This window comes from Coturnix japonica, chromosome 2 (assembly GCF_001577835.2).
Source record: "Coturnix japonica isolate 7356 chromosome 2, Coturnix japonica 2.1, whole genome shotgun sequence".
Classification (NCBI taxonomy): domain Eukaryota; kingdom Metazoa; phylum Chordata; class Aves; order Galliformes; family Phasianidae; genus Coturnix; species Coturnix japonica.
In genome coordinates this window covers 114,023,515-114,049,024 of record NC_029517.1, presented here as the reverse complement: position 1 = coordinate 114,049,024, position 25,510 = coordinate 114,023,515, and the positions used below count along the sequence as shown (strand labels likewise).

Sequence of the window (25,510 nt, the reverse complement as noted above, 5' to 3'; positions counted from 1 at the left end):
CAGGAAGGTATTCAGTGTTCCTCAGTGTGTCAGATATCCTTGACTTAGCGAGTCGCCTCTGCCCAGTGCTGGCACGCGCTCGGCTGAGTGCTGCTGCCACCAGGTCTCTGTGTAGGGATGCTCTGCACTGTGTGGTGAGTCACTGGAGTAGGATGCACAGCAAATAAGCTCATTTTCCTGGTTACTCAGTGGTAAAATATTTTTGGAATTGAGCCTGATTTGTGTTGGGAGTATTAAGGATGTCTCTTATTCTGATAAAGTTCAGTTTAAAAAGGGAGCGAGAGAGAGATCCTTGCTTCAGTTAACACTGAATTACCTCAGAAAGCTTACAGCTGAGTTTTCCTTTTGGAATCAGCTTGCACAGCTTTGTCTGAAACATGCCTAGGAACAGCACTGTCAGCCTCTGTATCAAACACAAGGACTGCATTTACTCTCTCATCTTGGCTTTGTACTCCCGGAAGGTGGGCACGGGAGCCCCGATGTCCATGGTGCAGGGTGGTAGGAGCTGCAGGATCAAGTATAGGCTGCTGGTGGTCCTCCCTCCTTCCCATCCCCTGTGCTGGCTGCTTGCAGTACCCGGCCCCCTGGCCCTGTTGACACAGAGGGGTGGGCAGGGCTCCTGACTCTGAGCACCTTCTAATTTGTTTGTTGGCAGTGACAAAAGCACATTTTTAGTTCTGTCAGCAGTGACAACGAGCAGGCTGCTTTGCCTCCTGCATTATCATCACAGCTGCCAGCTAAGCACTAATTCCTGAGCCCTTTTGTGGCTGATGCAGTAGATATATGCAATGCGTGCATCTAACAGTACAAAACAACACCTTTAACTCAGAGTATTGTAGGCCTTACGTTAAAAAATAACTCTGGGAGCTCTGCTCCCTTTCAAGCAGCCTGTGCGCTGTTAGCTCCGTGTGAGTGAAGCTGCCACCCCAGTGCTCTCAGCTCTGTCAGCAATGGGCTTAGTGGGGCCCAGCAGCGTTTTGCAGGTGAGGGTGCTGGCTGAGGCCCCATCCCAGCCGTGTGTTATTGCCAGGATTTATTTATTGCCTTTGTGGTATTTATTTGTGTATCCCATCTCCAGCCACTCCTAGGTGGAAAGCCGGGACTGAGGCAGCTGAAAGCTTCAGGAAATAAAAGCCATTCGCTGGAAGGAGTGAACTCCTCTTTGCTCTTCACTTAAGTGCCTCTGCTGCTTAATTGCATCTTTGATAATGCCGGGTCTTCCAGTAAAGACAGCAGTGCTCTAAACAACAGACCCAGCAGTGGAGGGGATCAGGAGCTGAGCACTGCATGACATGCAGGGAGACTCAGCTGCTGAAAGGCCCCCACTGGCACAGCACCCCGGCACTGAATATTGTTATTTCCAAGAAAGATCCTCCAAGCATCACTCTGCATTTATTCTTGGCATCAGAAATAAGCCACTGCAGAGCAGTGAAAGCTCTAAGCAGTGAGAACGGCTCAGGAAGTTGTGGTTTTCTCACAGTACTGGGGGTGAGGAAGCAAAACTTCCTTGCTGGCAGCTGTCGACTCTATTTCATGAAGCAGATGACCACAGCATTGCTGTACGCTCCTGCTGCTTCTGTGGTCAGACCAGCTGGGCTCCTGCTCTCAGCTCAGCTTTCCCATGCCACCATCCTCATCAGCCTTCTGCCACCCTGATGCAGAGCCCAAAACTGGGACAACAGCAGTGAGCCACAAAATGGACTGTTTTCCATGTGGCTCCCTACAGAAACAGGGCTGAGCTGCTGCTTCCCTGAGCAAGTTGCCAACTTTTATCAAAGAGCCAAGGTCCCCGGGCATGAGTAGCAGCAGCTGGTGCAGGAAAGGCTGTGTTAATTGAAATTAATTATTAATACCCATTGTGGTTTAACTAGGCAGGTGGCTGAGCACCACACAGTTGTTCACTCACTCCCCAACTTCCCACTGAGATGGGGAAATAATTGGAGAAAAAAGAACTTGTGGGTTGAGATAAAACTATTAACTAAGGTAGAGAAAAGGATAAAAGTTACGACTATATACGTATACATATATGTATATATGTGTGAATATACATACATACATATATATATATATATATATATATGTGTGAATGTATATAACAAGTGATGCACAAGCTTACCGCCCTTGACCATTGCCCAGCTTGCCCTGTGAACAACAGAAGAGAGATGAACTCCTGTCCCCTTCAAAACTCCTTTCACATGATGTCATATGACACGGAATATCCCTTTGCCAGTTTAAGTCACCTGCTCTCATTCTGTTCCCTCCCAGCTCCTTGGGTCCTTTGCTGACAATGGCCTTGGCTCTGTTCAGCACCGCGTAGCAGCAACTATAAGCATTGGTGTGGTATCAGCATTGTTTTCCTCCTAGAACCAAAACACAGCATCATTCCAGACACTCTGAAGGAAAAAATTCTGTCCCAGCTGAAACTAAGACAATGCCTTTGCTGAGGATTGACAAGGCATCCTATTTTCTTTTGGTGGCCAGGAGCTGTGTGTCTACTGATGATGTGGGGGTGAAGTATGAAGCTGCAGCAAGACCGCATGTGGAGACAGTGGTTTGAGGTGCAGGACACGGACAGGGGAGAAATGCTTTTAAATGATGAACAGGCCCTGACATGGGCTAGAGAAAAAGTGGAGATGTAGGAGGAAGCAGGTGTTGTAGAAGGAGCCTGCTTCCAAGGGGTTTGCTGGTTGCCTTCTTCCACCATCCCAGCTTACTCGGGATTTTCTTAGGAGTAGATTGCAACGTCACCCTAAGTCACCTGCTAGTCATACTTTGCAAACAAACACGCAAAAACGCTTTGATGGCGTTGCCATTGTGCCTGTGCTGCAGCAACCGGACCGACGGGGTGAGACGTTGAGCTCTGTGCCAGCTGTACTGCTCACCTCTTGTATGATTTACTTCAGTGGGCATGAAAGGCAGAGAGACAACCACACCTACCACTGAAATGAATGCTGTAGTAAAATAAAAATCAATTATGTCCTCAGCTAGGAAATGAAACAGAATTTTAATGATACTGAAATTACTGCAACTGTTCAGTTATGACATGTCTGTATATGTGACCTGTCATTACTTATGGAGTTGACTATTTTGGCTGCTAACCCAACGGATGCCCCACAATAAGCAACTCAGCCATTCCATCAGCTGTGGTTACCCAAACCCACGTCCTTCTGCTGCCACAAAGCCCACAGCATCCCTTTCCTACACTCTTCCTCAGACAGACACTTGTGCTGCATAGCCAGCCAGAAAAATCCCCTGCCCTGTTTGAAAGCCCTCGTGGTTATGGATGGAATACAGTGGCACAGGCTTGGGTCCAATCCTTGGAAATTCCTTTATTGCTCAGAGTTTGGAGATCCTCTTTAAAACATTTATAAAGTTTAAAAAAACATTTAAAAACCCATTCAGTACATAAAGGACACCGTGCAGCTGCAGACTAATTTAAAAAGTAGAAAAAACTGGAAATACAATGACAAGCTGTGTCTTGAGCCCATAGGAGACAGGGGGGAAGCCAAATCAGTTCAAGCATTCGCTACACAGCAAGAATGAAGAAAAGCTGCTATGAATTCCCGGAGCTTTTTTGTCCTGTAATGATCTCCTACATCACGTGAAGAAGCAATGTTAGTTACACTAACATCTTAGATCAATGGCCTGGAAAGATAAAACACACAGTAGTGTGTACACTGAGGAGAAAAAGGAGGGCAAGTGTCTGAACTGTTGACAGGACAAGTTCACGTTAATTTGTTACTTATCTGTAACAAGAGTTGCCTTTAGCAGTAGGTCCTTCAAACTGCAAGGCCTTTAAAGCTCTCATGTGCCCTTCTGAGCAGAGGGTAGTTAAAGGCATCTCTAAAGAAAAGCGAAAGCACAGTTCTTGCACAGGAAGGTACGAGCTGAGCAAAAGCACTGAGAACTGGGCACAGAGTGAGAACTGACATGAAACCGTACCTTCTCTTGTGCTGTTAGCGGACTAACTAAATTAGAGCTACGAGGCTGGGCCTACAGATGGCACAATCACACCTTCAGTGTGTTTGCAGACACTCCTTGGTTTACCAGGGTCTGATTCCTACACTTCTTATGCTGACCGAAGTCAGTCATAAATCAGAACATTCTGGAGGCTGAAGTGTGGATCCATTCCCTGAAATAACTTCATGACTATGAACACTCAGCTGCTGTTGTCACTGAAGTGATGCACAGTTACATTGCTGGAAAGCATCAGGAAGGCCTCCATCAGGATCAGCTGTAGTCAACTTCCTCACCTACACACCAAAGCCACTTTCTACATCCTTCAGTCACATCAACCCTCTGGTACATCACCATTTAGGTCTGCAAACCATACTTAGGCATAGTTATTAAGCAAATGCATCAGAGCAACAGTGACCCGGAGATTTAAGTCTGTATCACTGAAAGTTTAAAACTGTGCTATGATGTGGGATCAAAACAACACCCCCTTCTTCTTCGTGAAGCCAAGGAACAACTGAAAAGCAGTGCTGCTTCAGCTCAGATAAGTGTGTCTGTGTTCCAGACCTGCTGGGTGCAACCAAACACATCCTTCAGGTGTGACTGGAGCAAACGCGCTATCCTTGATTTACATTTTTCTAGTGTTTCTGCTGGTGGAAGTCTGTGGTTGTTATTCAAAGGTAAGAAACAGTTATAAAAAACAGTCAACTTTAAAAAAGTATGGAGGCTTTTCAGAGATACAAATGGGAGGCAGACACCTCACTTCAAGGTGTTTCAAAGGCCATCTGTGATCTCCCTTAATACTCACTGCATGGCCCTTAAATAATCATAATCTTCTCCACATTTCAAAACAACGATGAAAATGAAACAATATCAAAGCTCAAAAACAGCCAGAAGTATATGAACATATGTTGGCACTTGTGAAAATGATGAATCGTTCCTGTCTTTTTGAATGCTTCAAAAAGACAGGAACGATTGCTTCTTGTTTACTTGTGTCAAAACTGCATAGAATTACTGCTCTGTTTGCCTGGGCATCTCACATCAGGTGAGAGGAGATCAAGACTGAGCCCAAAGTACCAATAAAAGGAATAGGGAAAGGAGAGGAAGAGAACGGAGAGGAAGGGAATGGAGAGGAAAAGATTTAAAGGATTTGTCAGAAAACTTAAGAGTTGACAACCAAAGTGCCAACCCACAACGCTCAATTTACTGCCTCAGTCAGCTCTCCATGTCTTAGGAAAAGCCATTAATTTCTTTTTAACCTTACTTGAATAATAACAAAATTACATTTCCTCCTGTCTTATTTCCATGTACCTTTTCAAGGCCTGCAGTTTAGTGTTCACAACTTCAAAAGCATCTGTAAAAATCCCAGAAATAAAAATGAATACCAAATATCAAAGTGATCAGTTTCTAATCTGTCCCAGTATTACTGTGCACTGCAGTTGATCTATAGGTCTGAGATGCTTTGGTCCTGGACACAACGTCCTCCATTACGTGCTCAAAGTCTGCAGTCTTCTTAATTAAATGAGAAATCTTTCATCCACCAATGTTTTAGACGCCAAATTCTTCTGCCCAACTGTACTACGAATGAACCTAAAAATCTAACAGCAAAAACAACATATTCAAGAACAAGTACTTAAACCAGCACGCTTCAATACCTAACACAAAACATTTGGTATAATATTTAAGCCTTAAAGGAGGGAATCAGGTGTTCAACTGCCTTTAGTGATTTTGAAACTCTTCCAGTACCATCATCAAACATGATAAAATTAGTTGCAATTAATTTTGATTGTTTTTTGTGTTTTCCAGTGAAAGCTGTTTGTCATCCCTTTGTTCATGACATGCATATGAATATTTCCGGACTATTTAACATCACATACTGTGTCCAGGGTTTCATTCTGAAACTATTTAAGCTCTCATAGTACCCCACAGTATTTAAGTAGAAGTTGTTTACCTCCTGTTGCAAATACGTTAGAATAGCTGCTAAAACGAAACTTTGGGAAGCCAGATCCACAATGGAGAAAAACAGGATATCGAAGATGAGCAGCGTCGTCTCATTGCCGTAATACAGAACTTCACTGAAAGAGTGTCCTTCATCTACAGAGAGACAGTGGTTTTGAACGTAATGAAACATGCTTAAACCCTACCTAGAAGGAGCTTCAGAGATTAACATGATCTTTGTTCACTTAGCAATCAATTTCCCCACGAATGGGTCTTTTAAGCTTAAAACACCATTTTCCATAACCAAATTATTCATCCCTGATTACAGAGCGAAGTTTGTGATTCAAAGGAGGGATTCAGATTTTGCAGCCTTGGTGTTGGAAAGGAGACAGCAGAAAACGTTCTGCTCTGCTCAATAATGTAACCTGGGGATTGGTATTATACAAGGATGGCATATTTAGGATGTGTAATGGTCATTCTGTTAATATCAGTGGATTAGATTATGGCTCTGATAAGGTTCCAAGTTTCTAAACAGTGAGACTGGAGAGTCAAGCATTTAAGGGGCTCAAAATGAGGCCCCATCATTGGTTGCTAGTCAATACTTAGTGATGGCCGTATCTATGGATAGGGGCAGAGTAAAAGTCTGAACTAAGTTCAACAATGTCTCCAAAAATGGGTGGTATAATATAATCAATTATTTCACTACAACATCCTCACTGTGACCAATATCCTCTTTAGAGGAATTGTCTTTCTGCTCTTTTAGTTGCTTCACAGGAAATTTAGTTCTCTACAAAAACATAGTGCTGAACTATTTAAATACTGTGGATCTCATTCCATTTAAAAAGTGGATATCAGATCTGGATAGCAAGTCGAGGGAACACTTCATAAACAACTGCACATCTGTACACAGTATCCTCTCAAGACGCCTATGGGAAAAAAGAACATTGCAATTAAGCGACAGATTGTAAGTGGGATTTCTCTAACCTAGAGAGCCTCTTAGATACTTCCCTCACAATCATTTTAAGGCCGCTCTTGCTGTAAAGCCCAGTTTAGGTTGGAAATCCTGGGAGTAAATCTACACTGAAACACATATACTTATAAAAATACCAATCTGAAGTCACACATCCTTTTACCATTGTAGAAAATACTTTTCTCGATCGGTTCCATGAACTCCATGCCTAGAATCCGCTCAAGCAGCAACTTATCTTTGACAATATAATCCATTTCTTTATGAACCTGTAAGAAAAGCAAAGATGCAACTACCGTTTTATCATCTCAAAGAAAACGGACTCTTTCCAAAGTGGAGTACAGCCACTCAGACCTCTACGAATGAAGAAAGCATTGGTCTACCCCAAGATAAAAATAAACATGTAACAAAAGAGGATTTGTCTTGTTGAAGAGCGGGGCTGCGCTGTTGCACAGTACTCCAGTTTTTTATCTGAATGAAGCACTGTTTCAGTTCCTATGAAATCTTGAACAACAAGTCCTTATGGGCATACGCTTAAATAGAAACTACAGGCCTGCAGATTTACAATGTTTAGTCTGTACTTACTGTAGTTTTCCTTAATGTATTAATATCAATATACATACGTGATCAATAAAAGAACCCAGGAATCTGTTCATGGTGTTGTACGCCCTCGTGCTTTGTTCAAAAGTATTTGCAGATGAGTCCAAAAACCTAGCAGGGCCACGTCTCTGAAACACAACACGGCCGTGGCTTTAGTGGAAGAGTACGTTATTTTAAATACTATGCACAGAACCAAAATGTCTCACTTACTCTTGTCAGGGTTTCATGAATTCTGTCATACTGCAGTCTCATTTTTCTTGAAATGGAAATCTGAAATGTCTGGCCGTCTGTGTTTGGTAGCAAACCTCTCTGACTGCACAGGTTTTCCTACAAATTAAAGTAACTGTAAATTAACATCATTCATGTCATACATAGGCCAAAAAACAAACAGTCAAGGCTTCTAATTTATTCTCTTTCATGTGGAATCATAGAACAGCTCAGGCTGGAAAAAACCTTAAAGATCGTGGAGTCCAACTGTGACCCAACCGTAGTACCCTAACTAACAACCCTCTGCTAAATCATGTCCCTGAGCACCACATCCAAATGGTTTTTATACACATCCAGAGATGGTGACTCAACCCCCTCCCTGGGGAGCCTATTGCAGTGCTTAACAATCCTTCCTGTGAAGTGTTTCCTGACATCCTGATATGTACATACAGTACTCAATACCTCCGAATCTTTGAATTCACTGCACTCTTGAGGCTATTACTGCAAGATTTTTTTAGGACATGAAATCCTGACCCCTGCTGTCACAAAGTCATATTCATCTTCTTGCCTGCGTTCTACCCATTACCTTCTAAAACATCTTTTAAAGTTCATTCTGCCTTTATTCAAGCCTTTAAAATATGTATATATTTATTAATTAATTTAAGAAAATCATTAGAGTAGGTGTAAAACTTTACTACTTTTACTTACTGCTTCTCTCTTTAGGTTCATATTCATTTCCTCCATGTTGGTGTCTGCATGTCCATGAACTGAGCGGCCATGGATGTAATAACCAAAGCAGCTGTGTGACAAGATTAACACCGAAATCTAAAAGAAGTGCAGGAAGAGAAGAATACTTTCATTAGATATTACCATCTTTCCCACAGTGTAAATTAGCAAGACCAGCTCTTCTAGAATGCAAAGAAGGTACATATCGAAATATGTATGGCAGGAAAACGTTTAGTAACATCTTTACTGATTCATCTTTGTTTAAGTATGGACGAAGAACACCTTCAAGTTGAGTTTATGAATGGCATGGATTGCAGAGTCAAGAACTTGAAAAATTCCACAGAAAGAAAAAATGTAAAGTTTCAAACAAAGGTATTGATTGGCTTTCATTCTGATACTGTGATCCATAACAAATATGCATGATTTCAGTTGAGTATCTAGGAGACTGTATGAGACAGACAGCATGAAGTAATGCTTATGTATCACAGAATTAACTCTCTATGCAACCCATACACTACATGATATCTACTACAAGATATGATTTAGTGGTTTGCTGTAGCTACGGTAATGGGAGGACAGTTGGACTAGATGATCTTGTAGGTCCTTTCCAACCTTGTGATTCTATGGTATTTTCAAGGGAAAGGAAAAAACAAGGCTGAATCAGTACCTATATCTTTAAAAATTTTTGGCCAAATGACTTAATTTAATGCATTCTCACTTAGTCTTCTTGTAATACTTCAAGACTTGTATTTAAACCACTGGAAGTAATTCAGACATACATGGATGTATTTGAGAAAGATGACAGCTATTCAGGCAGGACAGTTATCAATGTGTGAGGAAGAACCAGAAGATAAGAGTGGAAATGGAACATGAACATAAAAACAAAGCCAGTATGGTTGTGTCTAGAAGAAAAAGTACTAAAATGCAAAACCAGCAGAAAAAAATGATGAAAAATGACTCAGTGTCAAATTTCTGTCACCATTTTCCACTCCTGAATTCTGTAAGAGCACTGTAACTGATACACTTCCAGATAACAATGTAAAATTCGTGTCTAGAGATACAAACTGATGTATGTATTCCAGAATCGTTTTCAATTAGAGCTTAAGTGAAATCATCTTGTAGGTTACAGCAGTAAATTAAGTTTAAAAAAAATCACATCCTTTGCTTGCGATCTCTGAACAGTTTACATGAATAAATATTACTTAATATTCTTATAATGATCTTATGTATTATTCTAGTCAAAATGTCCCCATACAAATAAGAGAAAGAAATACTTACGTTGCTCACACAACACAAATCAACAAATTGGCTTAACTTATCTTCAACAAATCTTTCATAAAACACAGCAAAAAATATAATCTGAAATAAATAAACCATTTTTATTTTATTATTCCAGCAGATTTTACTTTATTTTCCAAATTGTAAAGCAATTAACTTCAAAGTTCAACATCCACAATTTACAGACAGTAATCACTGCATCAGGCTCTCTGAAATAGGACAGAATCACAGACTGACATCCTTCCTCTATAAAGTAGCAACAACTTGCTTTTCATTTCAGTCTTCGTAGATGCTCTAAATTTGCTTACAACAAAGGAACTGAATAAATTCTTCCTTTTGACCGAATTGAAATTGCAACAAAGGAAGATCTCTCACAGATAGGCAGGTTCATTTTCTATTCTAATGTTGTACAACACTAAACAAGCTGAAAGACCAGATCAAAAAAGCAAAAAAAAACAACCAACCCAAACAAACAACACTCCAATACTTTCAATATTTGAAGGAGCGTATAAACAGGAGGGGAAATGGCTGTTAATGAGGGTGGATAGTGATAGGACAAGGGGGAATGGTTTTAAACTGAGACAAGGGAGGTTTAGGTTGGATATCAGGTGGAAGTCTGTCACAGAGAGGGTGGTGACGCACTGGCACAGGTTGCCCAAGGAGGTTGTGGATGCCCCATCCCTGGAGGCATTCGAGGCCAGGCTGGATGTGGCTCTGGGCAGCCTGCTCTGGTGGTTGGCGGCCCTGCCAATAGCAGGGGGGTTGAAATCAGATGATCATTGTGGTACTTTTCAACCCAGGCCATTCTATGATTCTGTGATACCCAATGCTATAGCAAACAGAGTTGTTATCACTAGGATGGCGTTGGGATTTATTTTTGTTTCCAAGAACCAGCACAAAAAGCTGATCGTTCTGTATGTGCTTCACATACCTGCATGAAGGCAATGGCTAACCACAGTGCAGCAGACACACCAAATCTTAAAATGCGGCTCCATGGTGCTATGTAACTCTCACTGCTTCTTGTAAGACTGGAGGATGAATCCATTAAAGCCAGGTTTGAAAATCCCACCACCTGAAGAGATAGAAAGGCCAATATAAAAATGTGAGGTAACAAATAGCATTAATTATGGCTATGCCATTTTCCTCAAAACATTTCCCTACAATAAAAAGTCAGAGAACATCACATAAGCAACTATATGCCTTACAAGTACTTGCCAAAATAGAAGTACTTACTCTGAGGAAGAAACAAACCAAAATGATTTTGAAAAGCTAAAGCACAATTTCTCACATATCCCTGAGCTGTAGCTGAAGCTGTAACACTGCCTTATGTTATGACATCGGGAACAGAACTGGCACATTTCATTTCCCGCTTTATAAAAGGTCACTGTAGCAAATTAGCGCAGAGGAAACTCCAGTTGAGCCAAAGATACAACCAGACATAAAGCCAGAGGACTGTGGCAGCAGGGAACAAGTTAGCAAATAAAGAACCGAGCACATACACAAAGGGATCAGCCTCTTAGCCATTTGGAATAACTCATTATCTTAAAAACAAATAAAACCAATGGAGCTTTCTAGGGTACTTGGAGGGTTTGTTTTTGATTTGAAGCCTTCCTTAATGAAATAGCACATTGATGCGTACACCTGTACATAAGTATAAAAGAAGATAGCAAAACAGCTATTCACAAAGCAACATGTATGCAAGAGATCTTGAAAGGCATCCGCAGAGTCTGCACGAATTAAATACAGACCATCATGTTACATTTTGGATGTGAATAATAAAAGAAATAATAACTATGGCATAAATACCTCCAGAAAAAAAAGAACCGCGAGCACTTGAAAGAGAGGGTTTATCTTCCTCACTGTCTGAATTTCATTCCATTCATTGGCTATAAAATATGTTCTCCATATGCTCACAGGTGCGGCAGCACTTTTTACATCCCCTTCACCTAAAAAGAACACACACATTAAAGCTCTGAAATTTAATGTTTCAGATGAGTATCAAAATTTAACCAAAGTTCTGTATATTAACAAGTGCAGCTGGAGTTACCTTCAACTGCTTTAAGAACTCTGCCCTTCGGTCTTTCCCAGTCAATAAAGAAAATATCTACAGTAAGTTGTGAAACCAATAATTGCAAGAATTGCAGAGCCTGTAAGAAAAAAATAAAATACAAGGAAATGAGAGAACTGGAACTCATAATAAGTAATACACTTGAGACTGGTTACTAAGTTTTGATATGTAAATATAATTAAAAGCTTAGAAGAACAGTAACTCATGTGATGATGGCCAGAATTATTAAGAGAATACAGCAAAATAATAAGCCCCAAGGAATCAACCCAGCATTTTCTCACAATATATTAACCAGTACTGTGAACTCTGACTCTAACTCTACGCACAAATAAAATGCACTGCTAAAGCCTACTGAAAAATACAGATGTGTATGTTAAAATGTCTTTAATGTATGAGGAAAAATATTTACCTTCAAACTAAAAGCACACGCTATATATGTAACAAAAGCTTTCTCTTGAGATGGGAGCGGCAAAAGGACAGAGACAAACTGCTGAGCCTGTAATTAAGAACCAACATTGAAACAGTACGGAAGTATGCGAAGGGCTTAGGACTGATACCTTGTGCAAAAAAAAAGATCAATATTTCACACACAATCGATTCAGATTCATAAATTATTTCAACTGACTATTAAGCAAAGTGTAAGCACAACAGAACCTAAGGAAAAGAAACGGGGGATCACAAGAACTTAAGCAAGCAGAATAGAATATCATGTACAAACTTGCCTCAATAGTCTGATCAGAAAGGCAAAAAAAGAAAAAAAAGAGGAAAATGAATGTAAATGGAAGAGAGGAAAATGAATGTGTAAAAATGAGAATAGAAAATAATGCCATATTAATTGTGTAACACCAAAATCTGTGAAAACACTTACTTTGAAAAACACGAGCCAATAAATCCCTGTGCCCACTGTGATGATAAAGAAAACGTTGGCAAGGTCTCCAGCATAAAACAGTAAGAACTTGAAAACTGTCTGCAATTATAAAAGGACACTGTACAGGTCTGTAAAAACAGTTAAGCAACGTATGCGTGTTTTTGTATCAAACATTAAGCAGCTCACACTACAGGAACCTCTTACTAGTGAGAAGTAGCCCCAGACAACATTTCTGTACTGCAGCCATATACTTATTTTATTTTTAGGATATGAACTCTTATGTTCTACTCTTTGCTCAAATAAGAATGACTTTGAAAACAAAGGCCACTCAATTGATCAGAATAGCTCCAGTTATAAATACTTCTCCAAGCAAAGCTATTTCCTGAATGATAACATCAGAATGCAAAGAACGCAAAGAGCCTACTTCCTCAAGTGATCTGAACTGCAAGTCATAGTTCTACACAGCTAGGCTAACAATTATTTCAGTTACCATAAGAAACAGAATAGTTGTATCACAGGGAATGACAGCAAAGGTCTCCTTAAAGAGATGAAAATGTCCCTGCCTGGTTTACCAGCTATTCATACCTGTAAGTCAATCACAGAACTGCCCGAACGCCTCTTCCAGCCTGCAGTCCGGAGGAGGGACCATAACACTGCAAGCCCACCCAACACGCCCAACGCGATCTGCAGTCAATGAAAAATTGTTTGTAGGTATTTTCAAAATGAGAAAATAGAAGGAAATCATTATATTAGTGAATTAAATGGCAATACAACTCACATCTGTCTGAATCTGAGCCTCCGACTGATTCATCTCATACTGGACTGAGAAGGAAACCTGAATATTAAGAAAGAAGAAGTAAATATCTATAGAAATATTTAAATGCCACAGCCATTGTAACCAGTGGTGGTTCACAGTTGTTAGTTGATAGGGATTCCTATCTTAGGTTACCAGGCGGGTGCAACATCAATCTTCTGCACGTATCCTTACCTGATGCGCTACAGTACCAAGCGTAGTACCAGCATGTGTTCTCCCAACTGTTACAGCTTCCTCTTAATGCACTACTTTAAAGACAAATATTACGTTTCTTGCCTAAATTGCTGCTTTTAGTGCACTGCACAAATTCTATATACTTGTAGAATTTCCTTTGCACTACAGTCTAATTTACCATTACACACCCAATTGTAAAATGCTACATACTTGATTTAAAAAAGGCTCAAGGCAAAAGGAAAAGGCTTTAAACTGCTTCGTCTTAACGGCTTTGTTTTGGTGAAAACTTGCAACTTCAAAACTGAGCTGAACTACAGGCTGCTTAGCTTTTTATAACCCCTCTAACATGCTCAATCAAGTAGAATTTCAACAGAACTAACAGCTTGATTAACAAAGCAGATCAAGTAAAATAGCACGAGGGTCTCACCATCACACTCTGGGTATCAGGGTTTTGGACAAGCACATCTGTGTAAGCAACGGTAATGAGAGGTGGGTAGATAGTTCCTTTCTGAGTGTGGGATGCCAGACGAATGCTGCAGAAATACAAACAGAGTACTATTGAAACGTAGCATGAGCTGCTTGAGCTGCTTGGAAGGTATTGATTGAAACCTGTACTAACAGGAAAACGCCACATAAAGAGAACAACCTGATCAATAAAATATGCAATACAAACTCAGAATGGTGGCAGTTCACGTTTTAAAAGCAACCCAAAAGGCACGTACACAAATAGATAAAAGGAAAAGCTGGGCAAGGGTGTTTGCTTGTGAGATGATACTCGAATCAATCTTTACACACTATTCACAGTCTGGAAGTCAATTCCAAATGGTGACTTTTTCAAAACATTACACTACTTTGTATTTATTAAGAATTTCTGTCATCATTCTGTTTCTGGGTGAAAGGGGAGAACAGTATTGTTCTCCTGAGGTCTCCTACACAAACCTGTTAGGTACTCTCACTCATTCAGGAGAATAACCTACAGAAACTCTTGCTGTATCCAAGTAAACATCAGGAAAAACAGCACAGGACATAGGAGAAACAATATAACAAAACAACTTCCATTTAAGGCACCACTAAACGCAGATTGCTCAGGGCTGTATATCGTATGCATTTAATCACCTTATTGTTATTTTGCTAGCAACTCGAATTATTCTTGGTGGCTTTCCCAGGTCATTTTCTCTTCCACTGAGTGTATCCACCAAAAAGAAGCGACGAGTCAAAAGCCAGTTGTTCATATTGCTGCCTTTGGAAAGAAAATGACAGCCTCATAATACTGAAGAAATTGATTCAAAGCACAAACAGAATGAAATCCAATCAAAGCAGTATGTACACTTGTAATCAGGATGGAGAATTATGTATTTTCAATTTGAACTAGTATATGGTAACACCAGATAACCTTTTTATGCATATCATTGATTGGACCAGTATATTCAACCAAAATTTGCGCTATTCTTACCTTGATTCACATACATCTCACTGTACTGTAGATTCAGATTTAAAACCGGCACAGCCCAAAGGTACTGCTGTCTATTGCCACCGTTATATTCAATGAACAGGTCATAAAAAATTGGGTTAGTAAAATCCAGTAAAATCTTGGCAACGGAAATCTTGCACTACGAGACAAAAACCATCAGAATACAAACGGTTACTTCAGCCATTTCATGATTTGCTCAACTTGTGCATTCTTCCCTTATAAAATTGCTGTGAAATCCGTGCTATGCTCTTTGCAAAAGACAAGGCATTCCAGCAATTGGCAAGCAATTATGACGTACTAAGCATTTCCTACAAAGCTCATAGAAGTGACTGCAGTTTACCAGATAACCAGTGAGGAGAATGAAGCTCTGCTTATGTTTCTTCTGCTGTTTTTCAAAAGACCAGGAAAAAATATTCTAGCAGCTTTCAGACATAGAATTAGAAAGAGCACAAACACTGCAGTCATGGAATATTGTGTCTGCTTCTCTGCTCACCAGCATGAGATGTACATTGCTACTTGATACAGTTCAGTACAGGGCCATGAAGACATTAGAGGGACTGGAGCACTCTCCTATAAGGAAAGGCTAAGAGAGCTGGGGCTGCTTAGCCCTGAGGTACTGATGATATGCTATGCAATTTAACTCAAATATTCAGAAAAGCAATTTCTCTCTTACTTACACTTTGTTTATAGGTTGTTCCAAATATGTAAGCTGCATTCAATTTCGTCTGGGTATCAGGACAAAGCTGAACAAAACACAATAATAATTAGGCTAATTCAATCAGGCTATTGTTTTCTGACACTAAACATTCACAGGTACCCCAAGCAGTTTATATATTCAGCAGGCTCACAAAATATACACTGAGTTGTGTTTTATTTTTAAGGATTGGAAGGCAGAAGCAAGACGATTCATCCTGACACAGTAACAAACAAACAGCAGTCACCATCTAAACCCTGAATGTCAACTATTCTTCTGCAGATAATGAAGCATTTAAAGCGAAGTGCACCAAGAGTGACATGAAGAGCTTAGAAAAGAGGATGGATAATTCCTGATTGTTTTTGCCTGTGTTCCTCTTATTGCCTGCCTAGAGAACTGCTGAGAGCGCCCACATCACTGCTGGACTGCTAAATAAATTATACCCTGTAATTTTCCATAGCCTAGAATTTTTGCTGTTTCTCAGAACTTCCAGGTATTTTAAATGGATACTGGCCCAATGGATTATGAGTTGCTGATTTATACTCCTCATTTTGGAGAGATCTTGAGCCTCAATCAAGGCTTATTTTCCCTAATCTAAATATATTTATCTTACAAACTGTCACTGCTGTAGTAATGAAACACTTGGCTTTTGTTTCAAGGCTTTGGTTGAAGGCAATCAGAACACTGCACTATCAAAAAAACAAAAGGCAATTAAATCAAGCCTACCTGCAAGAGGCCTCCTTCCAAACTCTGCCATTTAAGGAAGTTTCCTGCTGCATCATACGAGGCTGCAATAAACTGCAGTTTCACATCCTGATGATTAAAAAAAAAAGAGACAAACAAGAAAACCCTTTAGGAATTATTGTCCCATTGTTCTACATACATCTAAAACTTTCAGCATAATGGTTTATTTTTCCACCTTAGATTTTATACTTTTATTTTAAATATTTTACTTTTTTAATACATAATTGTCTATATACACATACACACACACACACATATATATATATTTTACAGACTCACTTTTTGCTTTTTTTTTTTTTTTTTACCTCAAACTAAAAAGCTTCCAAGAGAACGACTCGGTTTCCCTTTTGTGCACACACATAATTGTAGATATATCAGGCATTTGCTCAACTCAAATTCACAGTCGACACAAATTACCTACAACCTAAAAGCTACAAATCCATACTATTGTTGGACTTCTACCAGATCTATGCTTATTCAACTACTTCCACATTTGGCGCTGATCACACTGAGCTTTCTTGGTGTATGAGACCCTTATGTCAGGCCTGAACCGATGACTGAGCAGCTAGTGAGAGGACATGGCCAGGCCTGAGCGCACAGCTGCAAACAATAAACCTGTGCAACTAGAAAGGGTGGACTCCCTAACCTTGTTTAAAGGCTGGCAGCCTTAAATGACTGTACAAAACACTTATTTAAACTTAGCGAAAAAGAATATGACTCTTACTTTTTGATTACTGCTGAGAGGTCTTTCACCTCCTATATTTATCTCAGTGCTGACAGGTAAAGGTAAACCTAACAGAAGTAACAAACGCTGAGATATTTTGATTGACAGTGACAAAACAGCTCAATTATAACACGACTTTTTCTATTTTGCTGGAAGGGATTTAGTTTATTGCTTCAGCCTCACACTTCCATTTCCTATAGATATATAATAAGTATTTTGTTTTATAGTCCTCTATAGGATGTAGGTATTTCAAGTAAGGGAAAGACATATAACAACTTTCTTAAGATTTACAGAAATTGAAGTAAAGAATATTGGGAGTGAAAGACAATGCATAACTTCCTATTAACTTTGGAGAGGTATAAAAGATCTGTCTAAATACTGGTTTATCACTGCCAATCCAGAAGAATCCTGGAAACTTATTAAGGACTTAATAGCTGGCTTGTTTCCTGTGTGACACACAGTTGGTCCTGGTCAGATCACTTAGGCAAGCTTATCTTTGCATTATTAATGTGAGTGTACGAGTATGAGCAACAGAAATGTGTGTGCAAGTGAGAGTCCGTAAAATAATATTTAACTGGAGATTTTTTTTTAACAGGAATATCATTTTCTTCTTCCATACAAATCTCCCACTGCATTTTATTACACCAGCTGCCTAAAATTCATCTTTAGTGGACTTGAACCTATAACAAATTGAAAACTTTTCATGTGATGATGTCCTCTTTCTAACATCCACTTCTCTGTGCCTGTTCCCTATCACTTACCTCACTTCTTCCTTTAAAACTGAAGATTGTAGGCAGATGGTTTGTCTCAAGCACTTGGGATGCCAATCCTGGTTGATCACCATAATACAGCCATGGCAGATTATGCCTCCTGAAAAAAATTACAGTGTTTTCTCTAAAGAAACACAACATTTTAAATCAAAGAACACTTATAATAATAAACTCCGTAAACACAATTCAAGATGGAACGTAATGGAAAAGGTAACTTACCAGTACACTATTGAATGGACAATGCCTAGCCTTGCTGTATTGGCATAAATATATTGAAACAAACTGCAGGCGTCTGTACTTGAAGAACTCAGTGAGTTCATATTCATCACACACATATTTCCAAGAGCTTGGCAAGCTGTCAGATTAGAGTACAACTGCAGTGGAGAAACACAGGAACACAGAAAAAAGAATCTATGAACTCCTTTTCATGGGATACAAAATTTGTTATCTTTAGTCATTCCTAAATCTCATCTTCACTTGAAAGCGATTTTGTTTTGCCAATGCCTTATATTTTCTTTAAGTTATTCTGGTTCTACACTCTCACAGGTCTCCAAATGGCAGCATGAAATCAATGCTCTCACTTTTTTAGGGAGGTTTTTTGGTTGCATTATCTAGATGGCATGATGAAAAAAAATAAATAAATAAAAAAAAAAAATCTGCATTTGAAAAACATGGTTTTATTATGGCTGCAAGCTAAATAAATATCCTCTTTTCAGCTTAGTACTTATTGTAGTCTGCTGTTTTTAAACCTTGTATTTACACAATTGTTCAGTTTTGGCCAACAAACTGCTGCCACATGATGGGCAGAAGTGATTCCTGGCAGCTGTACAGTCGCCATTGCCCACTGTCTTTGCATGGGGTCAGATCAGCAGCTGCACAAACATTCAGGCAGAACCTTTGAAGAACTCAACAGGCTGAAGGAGGATAAACTTACTTAAGGGGTGAGAACAGAGTCAGTTAGTGAGGCTGAAGGGAATTAGGAGGATACATCTCAGAGTGGTGTGTGTGAAATGAGGGGAAAAAGTGGGACGTGAAATGTTACAGCTTGGTTGAGCGGAAAGGAATATGGCAAAGCAGGTGTGTGGTAAGAGAGCTGGTAAATGAGACAGGCTTATCCCCTTCATAACTGCATAATTCTGTTGCTGCAGCCACTCTTTCCAGTTACTACCACCGAGAGCAACATACAGGTAAATAAATTAACACATAAATCACAACAGAAATAAAACAGAAAGTTCAGTGGTTATCCTTCTCCATCACAAAACACAATTATCAACTGAAAGCCACTGAAGACATAAAGACCAGCTGACAATTTTTGAGGGGTCTCTTCCCCAATATAATGGATATATAACTGACTATTGCAGGACTCTATTCACCCTGTGAAGATTTCAGCCGCAGAGACTTGCATTACCATTGATTAGAGCTTAATAGACTTTCTAAGCATTCTGTATATATATTTCTCTTATCTACTGTATTCTCAAAATAAAGTTATTTAAAACAAACAAGCCAACTTCCACAAATTAAAGCCCTGTTTTAGAGGCGCTTTTATGCAGAGTACTTGTTCTGTGTAAAAAGCAAACTGCAAACATTAATGAAACTCACCCAGCAGGCAGAGGCTGAGGCTTGCAGGTTTTTCAGAAACCAAGCCGATGTCAGCGTTACACCCTGCAAGTAAGGAACAGCTTCACTGTCTTTGTTCAGAACAATTAACACACAACAGCCTGGGAAACAGTCAAACAGAAGATGCTTCTTATTTTTTTCATAAGAGCTTTCTGACCTTTGTAAATCTCTAAATTGAACCAGCTCTTTTCTGAGCTCAACCACCAAAACAAAATAATTTGTTTCACTCCACTAAGTTAGACAAAATAGACATAATAGGAGTGGAAATACCACTTCTGGTACAACTTGTGGCCATTTCCTCGGCTCCTGTTTGTTGCCTGGGAGAAGAGGCCAAATACAATAAGAATAGGCCAAATGCAATAAGAAAAGGCCAATATACAATAATATAATACAAGTCCACATACTATAAATACAACAGACCATATATAACAACTTATTTTGATACCAAACTCACGTACATTACCTCCATTTTTCAGTTTTTTAAGATGTTCCTAAACCTATCCTAACAGAGCAATGCCTGCCAGATCAACATAACTATTCAACTCTTTGCTGATGCAGATTACCTCACAGATTACCTCGCTGCGACTGGACAGCAAACCACCACCTTTATTTTCCAGGAAGAGAATTTAAAAGACTTGCCGGATACAGCTTGAAAATGCTTGAGTATAAAGATACTTACTACCTGTCCAAATCGAACAGTTGCAATTCCCTTTGGAGGTAAGCTTTCACGAGCACTGAAGCATAAACCTCCACTCTGAAAAAGAAAAAATTACAAATGGAAATGTTTGTATTCTTCAAAACAATGCTTCATTTTTCTGAACTTCAATGCAATAAGCATTCCTCTACTTACTAAAATGTTTGGGCTGATACAGTCACACGACTTGCTTACATTGATGAATGTCTGTTCACATCTTACACACCTACGGATTGCAAACATGAAGAAAAGACTTAAAATGCAGTTAAATATGATATTAAGTACATATTGAAAGCTGATTACGTGGGATGTCTTTTAGAGAGGTAAGGCCTAATGACACCATGAGCATCTTCAACAATTCCAACTGAAATCCAGAACTCATTATCACAGAATCACACAGAATTGTAGGGGTTGGAAGGGACCTCTAGAGATCATCGAGTCCAACCCCCCTGCCAAAGCAGGCTCCCTACACCACGTCACACAGGTAGGCGTCCAGGCGGGTCTTGAATATCTCCAGAGAAGGAGACTCCACCACCTCCCTGGGCAGCCTGTTCCAGTGCTCTGTCACCCTCACCGTAAAGAAGTTCTTGCGCACATTTGTGCAGAACTTCCTATGCTGAAGTTAAGTAGTTATTATCAGTTTGTTTCTACCATCAGTGAAGAAGGAAAGAAATGATACAGTTAAGTCATCAAAATTCTGCCTGTGCTTCCAGTTCAAAGTTTGTTTCTAGTCACACTGAAGTAAAATAAAAACAATCAAAAAAGAAAAAGCCCACAGAAGTAAAACACACAAGAAAGCAAAAGAACAATACTGGTCAGGTAAGGATTTTATTGAACACAATGCATATTAAGTTTGATATTGGCTTGAGAAATTCCAACTCACTGCTTTTAAAACTGTCAGTAAGCTCTACGGACATACACAGTAGAAGCAAAAGAGAGCATTTCTATTATCCAGAAATGTCTACATCCCATGGATAAAGATTTTATCTCAAAAATATCCCATTTAAACAGAATAGGACACTTCCAAATTTATCAGTATGAAAGGAAGAATACTTACCTACTCCCTAACGCATCTGATGCGGAGAACGATGACGGACTCCCATTGCAAACTACGCACAATGCTGCATTTAGCAAACTGCCATCACCACTTCTTTCCACTGAGTTGAAAAGAAAAGCAGCTGTGATACAACAGCATTATGCACAGTATGTCATGCAGCTTAAAAAAAAAAGTGCTAATAATGAAACCATTAATGCAGAGACCTGAAATAGATGCAAAGATTTTATGTCCTCCAAATTAAAAGCATAACCTGCAGGATTCTTCCACTGTAAACACATTTTCACATTTATTTATGTTGGGCTGATAGTTAGACTTGATGATCTTAGAGGTCTTTTCCAACCTTAATAATTCCATGACTCTCTATATGTATGTGTACGAATGTGTTGTCTATACAGTGCACACACACCGCTGTAGTCATGAGAAATGAAGTATTTCATGTACTGCTGCTTTGCTATTTCAAACCAAAGAGGCTCAGAATAGATATATTTTTTCTTGTGATATTAATATTTCTAGAGATTCCTAAAAAAATTAAAATTAGTCATCCTGTAAAGAGTGACTCTCCAGAGCACTGTGTAAGAAGTTAAACCAAACTGGACATTAATACTTAATCAAAGAATTAAAGACACGTGAAAAGCCTTTTCTATCCTGTGTCCTTGCAAATGTAGAAAACTAGAGCTCTCAGGAACTTTTTTAACATCCTTTAATAAAGTCATTCTTTGTTCCTTGTTTTTTTTTTTACTACACAAGACTAGCAAAAATATATTTAATACAGAAACCAAAATTAACAGCAGAATTCATTTCCCGTGTTTACTGAAATGCATCTGTAACAACTGCAGGGCATCAGGTAAGAGCTGCAGATTTAGGGAGGTGTTTGTCAGGGAATCACAGATTTAGTGCATTTTAGGAAGCACAAAATCCACAGACCTTAACACACAATGGCTTGCTTAGCGCACTCATGCTACTTGGTTCCACCTGCTCATGTATCTGTAATTCCTGTACTGCAAAGTACCTATGCATTATATTCTCCAAAATATTTATGTGCTTTGTCTTAAGTCTATACTGAAATCGGTTTTACTCCCCATTTCACCACCTACTTCCACGTGCCAACCAGCTTCAAGAAAGTGACGTAGCGTTGCAGTATTTTCTGCAACTAGGTACTGCAATTAGGGTACTATGGTTAGACTGTGGTTGGACTTGATGATCCTCAAGGTCTCTTCCAACCTGGCTAATTCTAACTCTTTCACATCAGCTTTCATTTCAATAAGCCATTTAATAAATCATTTCAAGGAACAGTGATAAAGATTTACTTGCTCTCTTTGAGGAACAATGTTTGAGATCAGCAGCAATGCTAAACTGTTACTGTACAAATGCAAACATATGTTGAATTTCCTTTTTTATTTAATAGAACTCACCTAAAACAACACCTAAAACAAGCAATAATATCTCATGACTTGTATATGTTTCTTACCTAATATTTCATTACTGAGGCATTTACATTTTCCTTCAGAAGTCAGGCCCTTAGGGCAAGTAATACAATTCCATCCATCTTGAGTAACCCCACTCTAAAATGAAACATAAAGCTATTAAAGTTTTCAAAAACAGTGATCAGATATCTGTGGAGAACGACTGATCCAGACGTTATTTACTAGAAAATGTGTTCAGATACAACAACATCATTCCTATGCAAAGATAGACCAAAAAAGAAAAGGGGTTTTAAGTTGTTTTGAAACATTTGTTAACACCTGTAGTGAAGACAAGAGTTCACTGAAAATGCTAGGTTTAAAAAGGATAGGGAGTATCATTATCTTATATATATGTATACATATATAAAAAAGCAATAAAAATACCAATGCATAAGTCATATTTACATATACAGAAATAACAGAAATGTAGAAGTCTTAGAGCTGATCAGCTCTAGTAACTGCATGCATGTATCTGAACAGTTCACATGCACGTTTCTGTTATATTATGGAGTACGGGCACCACTGATCAAAAGCAATGGGGTAAGTGAAGATAAATGATCATCCTTGGGTGATACAGATGTATCACCCTTCTCCACTGCCATGGGATCAGAGAATATTACCACCAGTACAAGTGGAAAAACCAAAATAACAATAGATATTTGCCAAGGACTTTGTCTAGTGAAACAAGATGAAATGCAAAAGAAAATTGCTTGTACTACCAATTTAGCTCCTAAACTTATGCAATTAAGCTTGTTTCTTGAGTTTTTCTACAGCTGTTGGAAGGAAACTTTTCTAGAATCATGGATCAGTTTGGAACTTGATGATCTTACAGGTCTTTTCCAACCCCCTGCTATAGGCAGGGACACCTCCCTCTACAGGAGGCTGCTCACAGCCCCATCCAGCCTGGCCTTGAACACCTCCAGGAGGGGACATCCACAGTCTTACTGGAAATTTAATATCAGTATTATGGCAAAGTATGAAAAGTTCAGCACTCACCATATCATCTGGGCATTTTTCACAAATAACAGAGGACCCACCGCTATTAGAAACCATCCTATATCCTGGCAGACACACACATGAACTACCTGAAAGCAAAAACAAGCTTGGTTTTGGTTTTTTTTGTTTTTTGTTTTTTTGTTTTTTTTTGGTCACAGAATACTTACAACTTGTGTTCTAGTGTTTTTTCTCCAGCTCTATCAATTGGTTTAATAATGCCACTGTGCCATCCTTAGCCCACTGTCTACACTGTCACCAGCATTATGTACCTGAATTCAGTTTGTATCCTTTGAATATGATGAAAAGGAGGCTGAAGAGAGACCTGATTGCTCTCTTCCAATACCTGAAAGGTGCTTACAGCAGGAGCAGGGTGGTCTCTTCTCACTGTTCACAGGTAACAGGACAAGGGGAAATGGCCTCAAGTTGCACCAGGGGGGGTTTAGGTTGGATATCAGGAAAAACTTCTTTACAGAATGGGTTGTTAAGCACTGGAATAGGCTCCCCAAGGAGGTGGTTGAGCCACCATCCCTGGATGTGTTTAAAAACCCTTTGGATGTGGTGCTTAGGGACATGATTCAGCAGAGAGTTGTTAGGGTGGTATGGTTACGTTGCAGTTGGACTCAATGATCCTTAAGGTCTTTTCCAACCTGAGCAATTCTATGATTCTACGTTTATCTGCAAAAGTTCATAAAAATAGTAAAGTAGTATTAAACACTTAAAATTTTCCACGAGAACTAAAGTTTATCTTGAAATTTCAATGAGTAACATTGAAATTTCATGTAAACACTACTTTCACGGTGCCTGCTACCACTTGATACCTTTTGTTTCATAAACTTTTCAGCCTCTCTATCACACAGAATCACAGAATGACCCGGGTTGGAAGGGACCTCAAGGATCATGTAGTTCCAACCCCCCTCTTCAATCATGGACTTATCTCCATATGTTTCAGCACATGCTACAAAATAAGACTGATTCTAATTGCTAATGAACCATATTTATTATTACATACACTCCTAAATTTGGGCACATAAAGATCACATACAACGATGTGAAATGCTCCATAATGTTCAAGCACCACCAGCATCCTTACCAGCCCAGTTACAGAACATTAGTCAAATGGTCGGCTGTCCTGCCAGACATTCAGGCGGGACATAAGAGGCCATTTCTCACTCAGGGGGTGGTGAGGCGCTGGCACAATTGCCCACAGATCTGAGGGCCGGGCTGGGGGTGCCCCGGGCAGCCTGAGCTGCTGGGCTGCGTCCCTTCCCACGACATGGGGCTGGAGCTGGGTGTGCTTTAAGGTCCCTTCCAACCCAGGCCGCTTCGTGGCTTTGGTTCCAACGCTCGCTGCCCCACAACCGCCACTCACGCCCGCCCCGCTCACCGCCGGCGCTCCGCATCTGGTGCGCCCCGCAGGGCCCGCAGGACAGCTGCGAGATGTCGAAGTAGCGCTCATCGCCGCAGTCAGCGGGACGCTGCAGGGGGAGCGAGAAGCCGCGGACCGACGGCGGTACCCAGAGCAGCGACAGCAGCAGCGCGGCGGCGGCGGCGGTCCCCATGGCTACGGGCGGATACAGCGCTACCCGCCCAACGCTGCCTCGTACGGCGGCCGCGAGGGGCGGCGCGGGGCGGGGCTGTGAGGGGCTGCAATGGGGAAGCGCAGCTGGGTTACCGCGGTAGCTCGCT

At 40.0% G+C, this 25,510-nt stretch overlaps 1 protein-coding gene across 1 annotated transcript; it reads right to left on the bottom strand.

Annotated features, from left to right (window-relative positions):
* Positions 1 to 3,304: 3,304 nt before the first annotated feature.
* On the bottom strand, positions 3,305 to 25,502 carry TMEM67 (transmembrane protein 67). The gene is made up of 28 exons (XM_015855973.2): positions 25,209 to 25,502; positions 23,825 to 23,913; positions 22,834 to 22,927; positions 21,366 to 21,465; positions 20,465 to 20,534; positions 20,294 to 20,368; positions 19,597 to 19,659; positions 18,217 to 18,371; positions 17,989 to 18,097; positions 16,486 to 16,572; positions 15,743 to 15,808; positions 15,048 to 15,204; positions 14,711 to 14,834; positions 14,022 to 14,127; positions 13,385 to 13,441; positions 13,192 to 13,290; positions 12,607 to 12,705; positions 12,148 to 12,234; positions 11,718 to 11,817; positions 11,477 to 11,616; positions 10,602 to 10,742; positions 9,671 to 9,751; positions 8,375 to 8,491; positions 7,670 to 7,786; positions 7,483 to 7,587; positions 7,026 to 7,128; positions 5,906 to 6,048; positions 3,305 to 5,552 (listed from the first exon to the last, which is right to left on the bottom strand). The coding sequence occupies exons 1-28, from the start codon at positions 25,381 to 25,383 to the stop codon at positions 5,472 to 5,474; spliced, it is 2,940 nt and encodes a 979-aa protein (XP_015711459.1). The 5' UTR covers positions 25,384 to 25,502; the 3' UTR covers positions 3,305 to 5,471.
* Positions 25,503 to 25,510: the final 8 nt, after the last annotated feature.

Coding starts and splice junctions, on each gene's coding strand:
- TMEM67 (XM_015855973.2), bottom strand. CDS start 25,383: ATGGGGACCGCCGCCGCCGCCGCGCTGCTGCTGTCGCTGCTCTGGGTA. Junction 23,914..25,208: donor CCAGATGCGGAGCGCCGGCG/GTGAGCGGGGCG, acceptor TTTTGCTTTCAG/GTAGTTCATGTGTGTGTCTG. Junction 19,660..20,293: donor CTGTTCGATTTGGACAGGTA/GTAAGTATCTTT, acceptor CCTTACTTGCAG/GGTGTAACGCTGACATCGGC.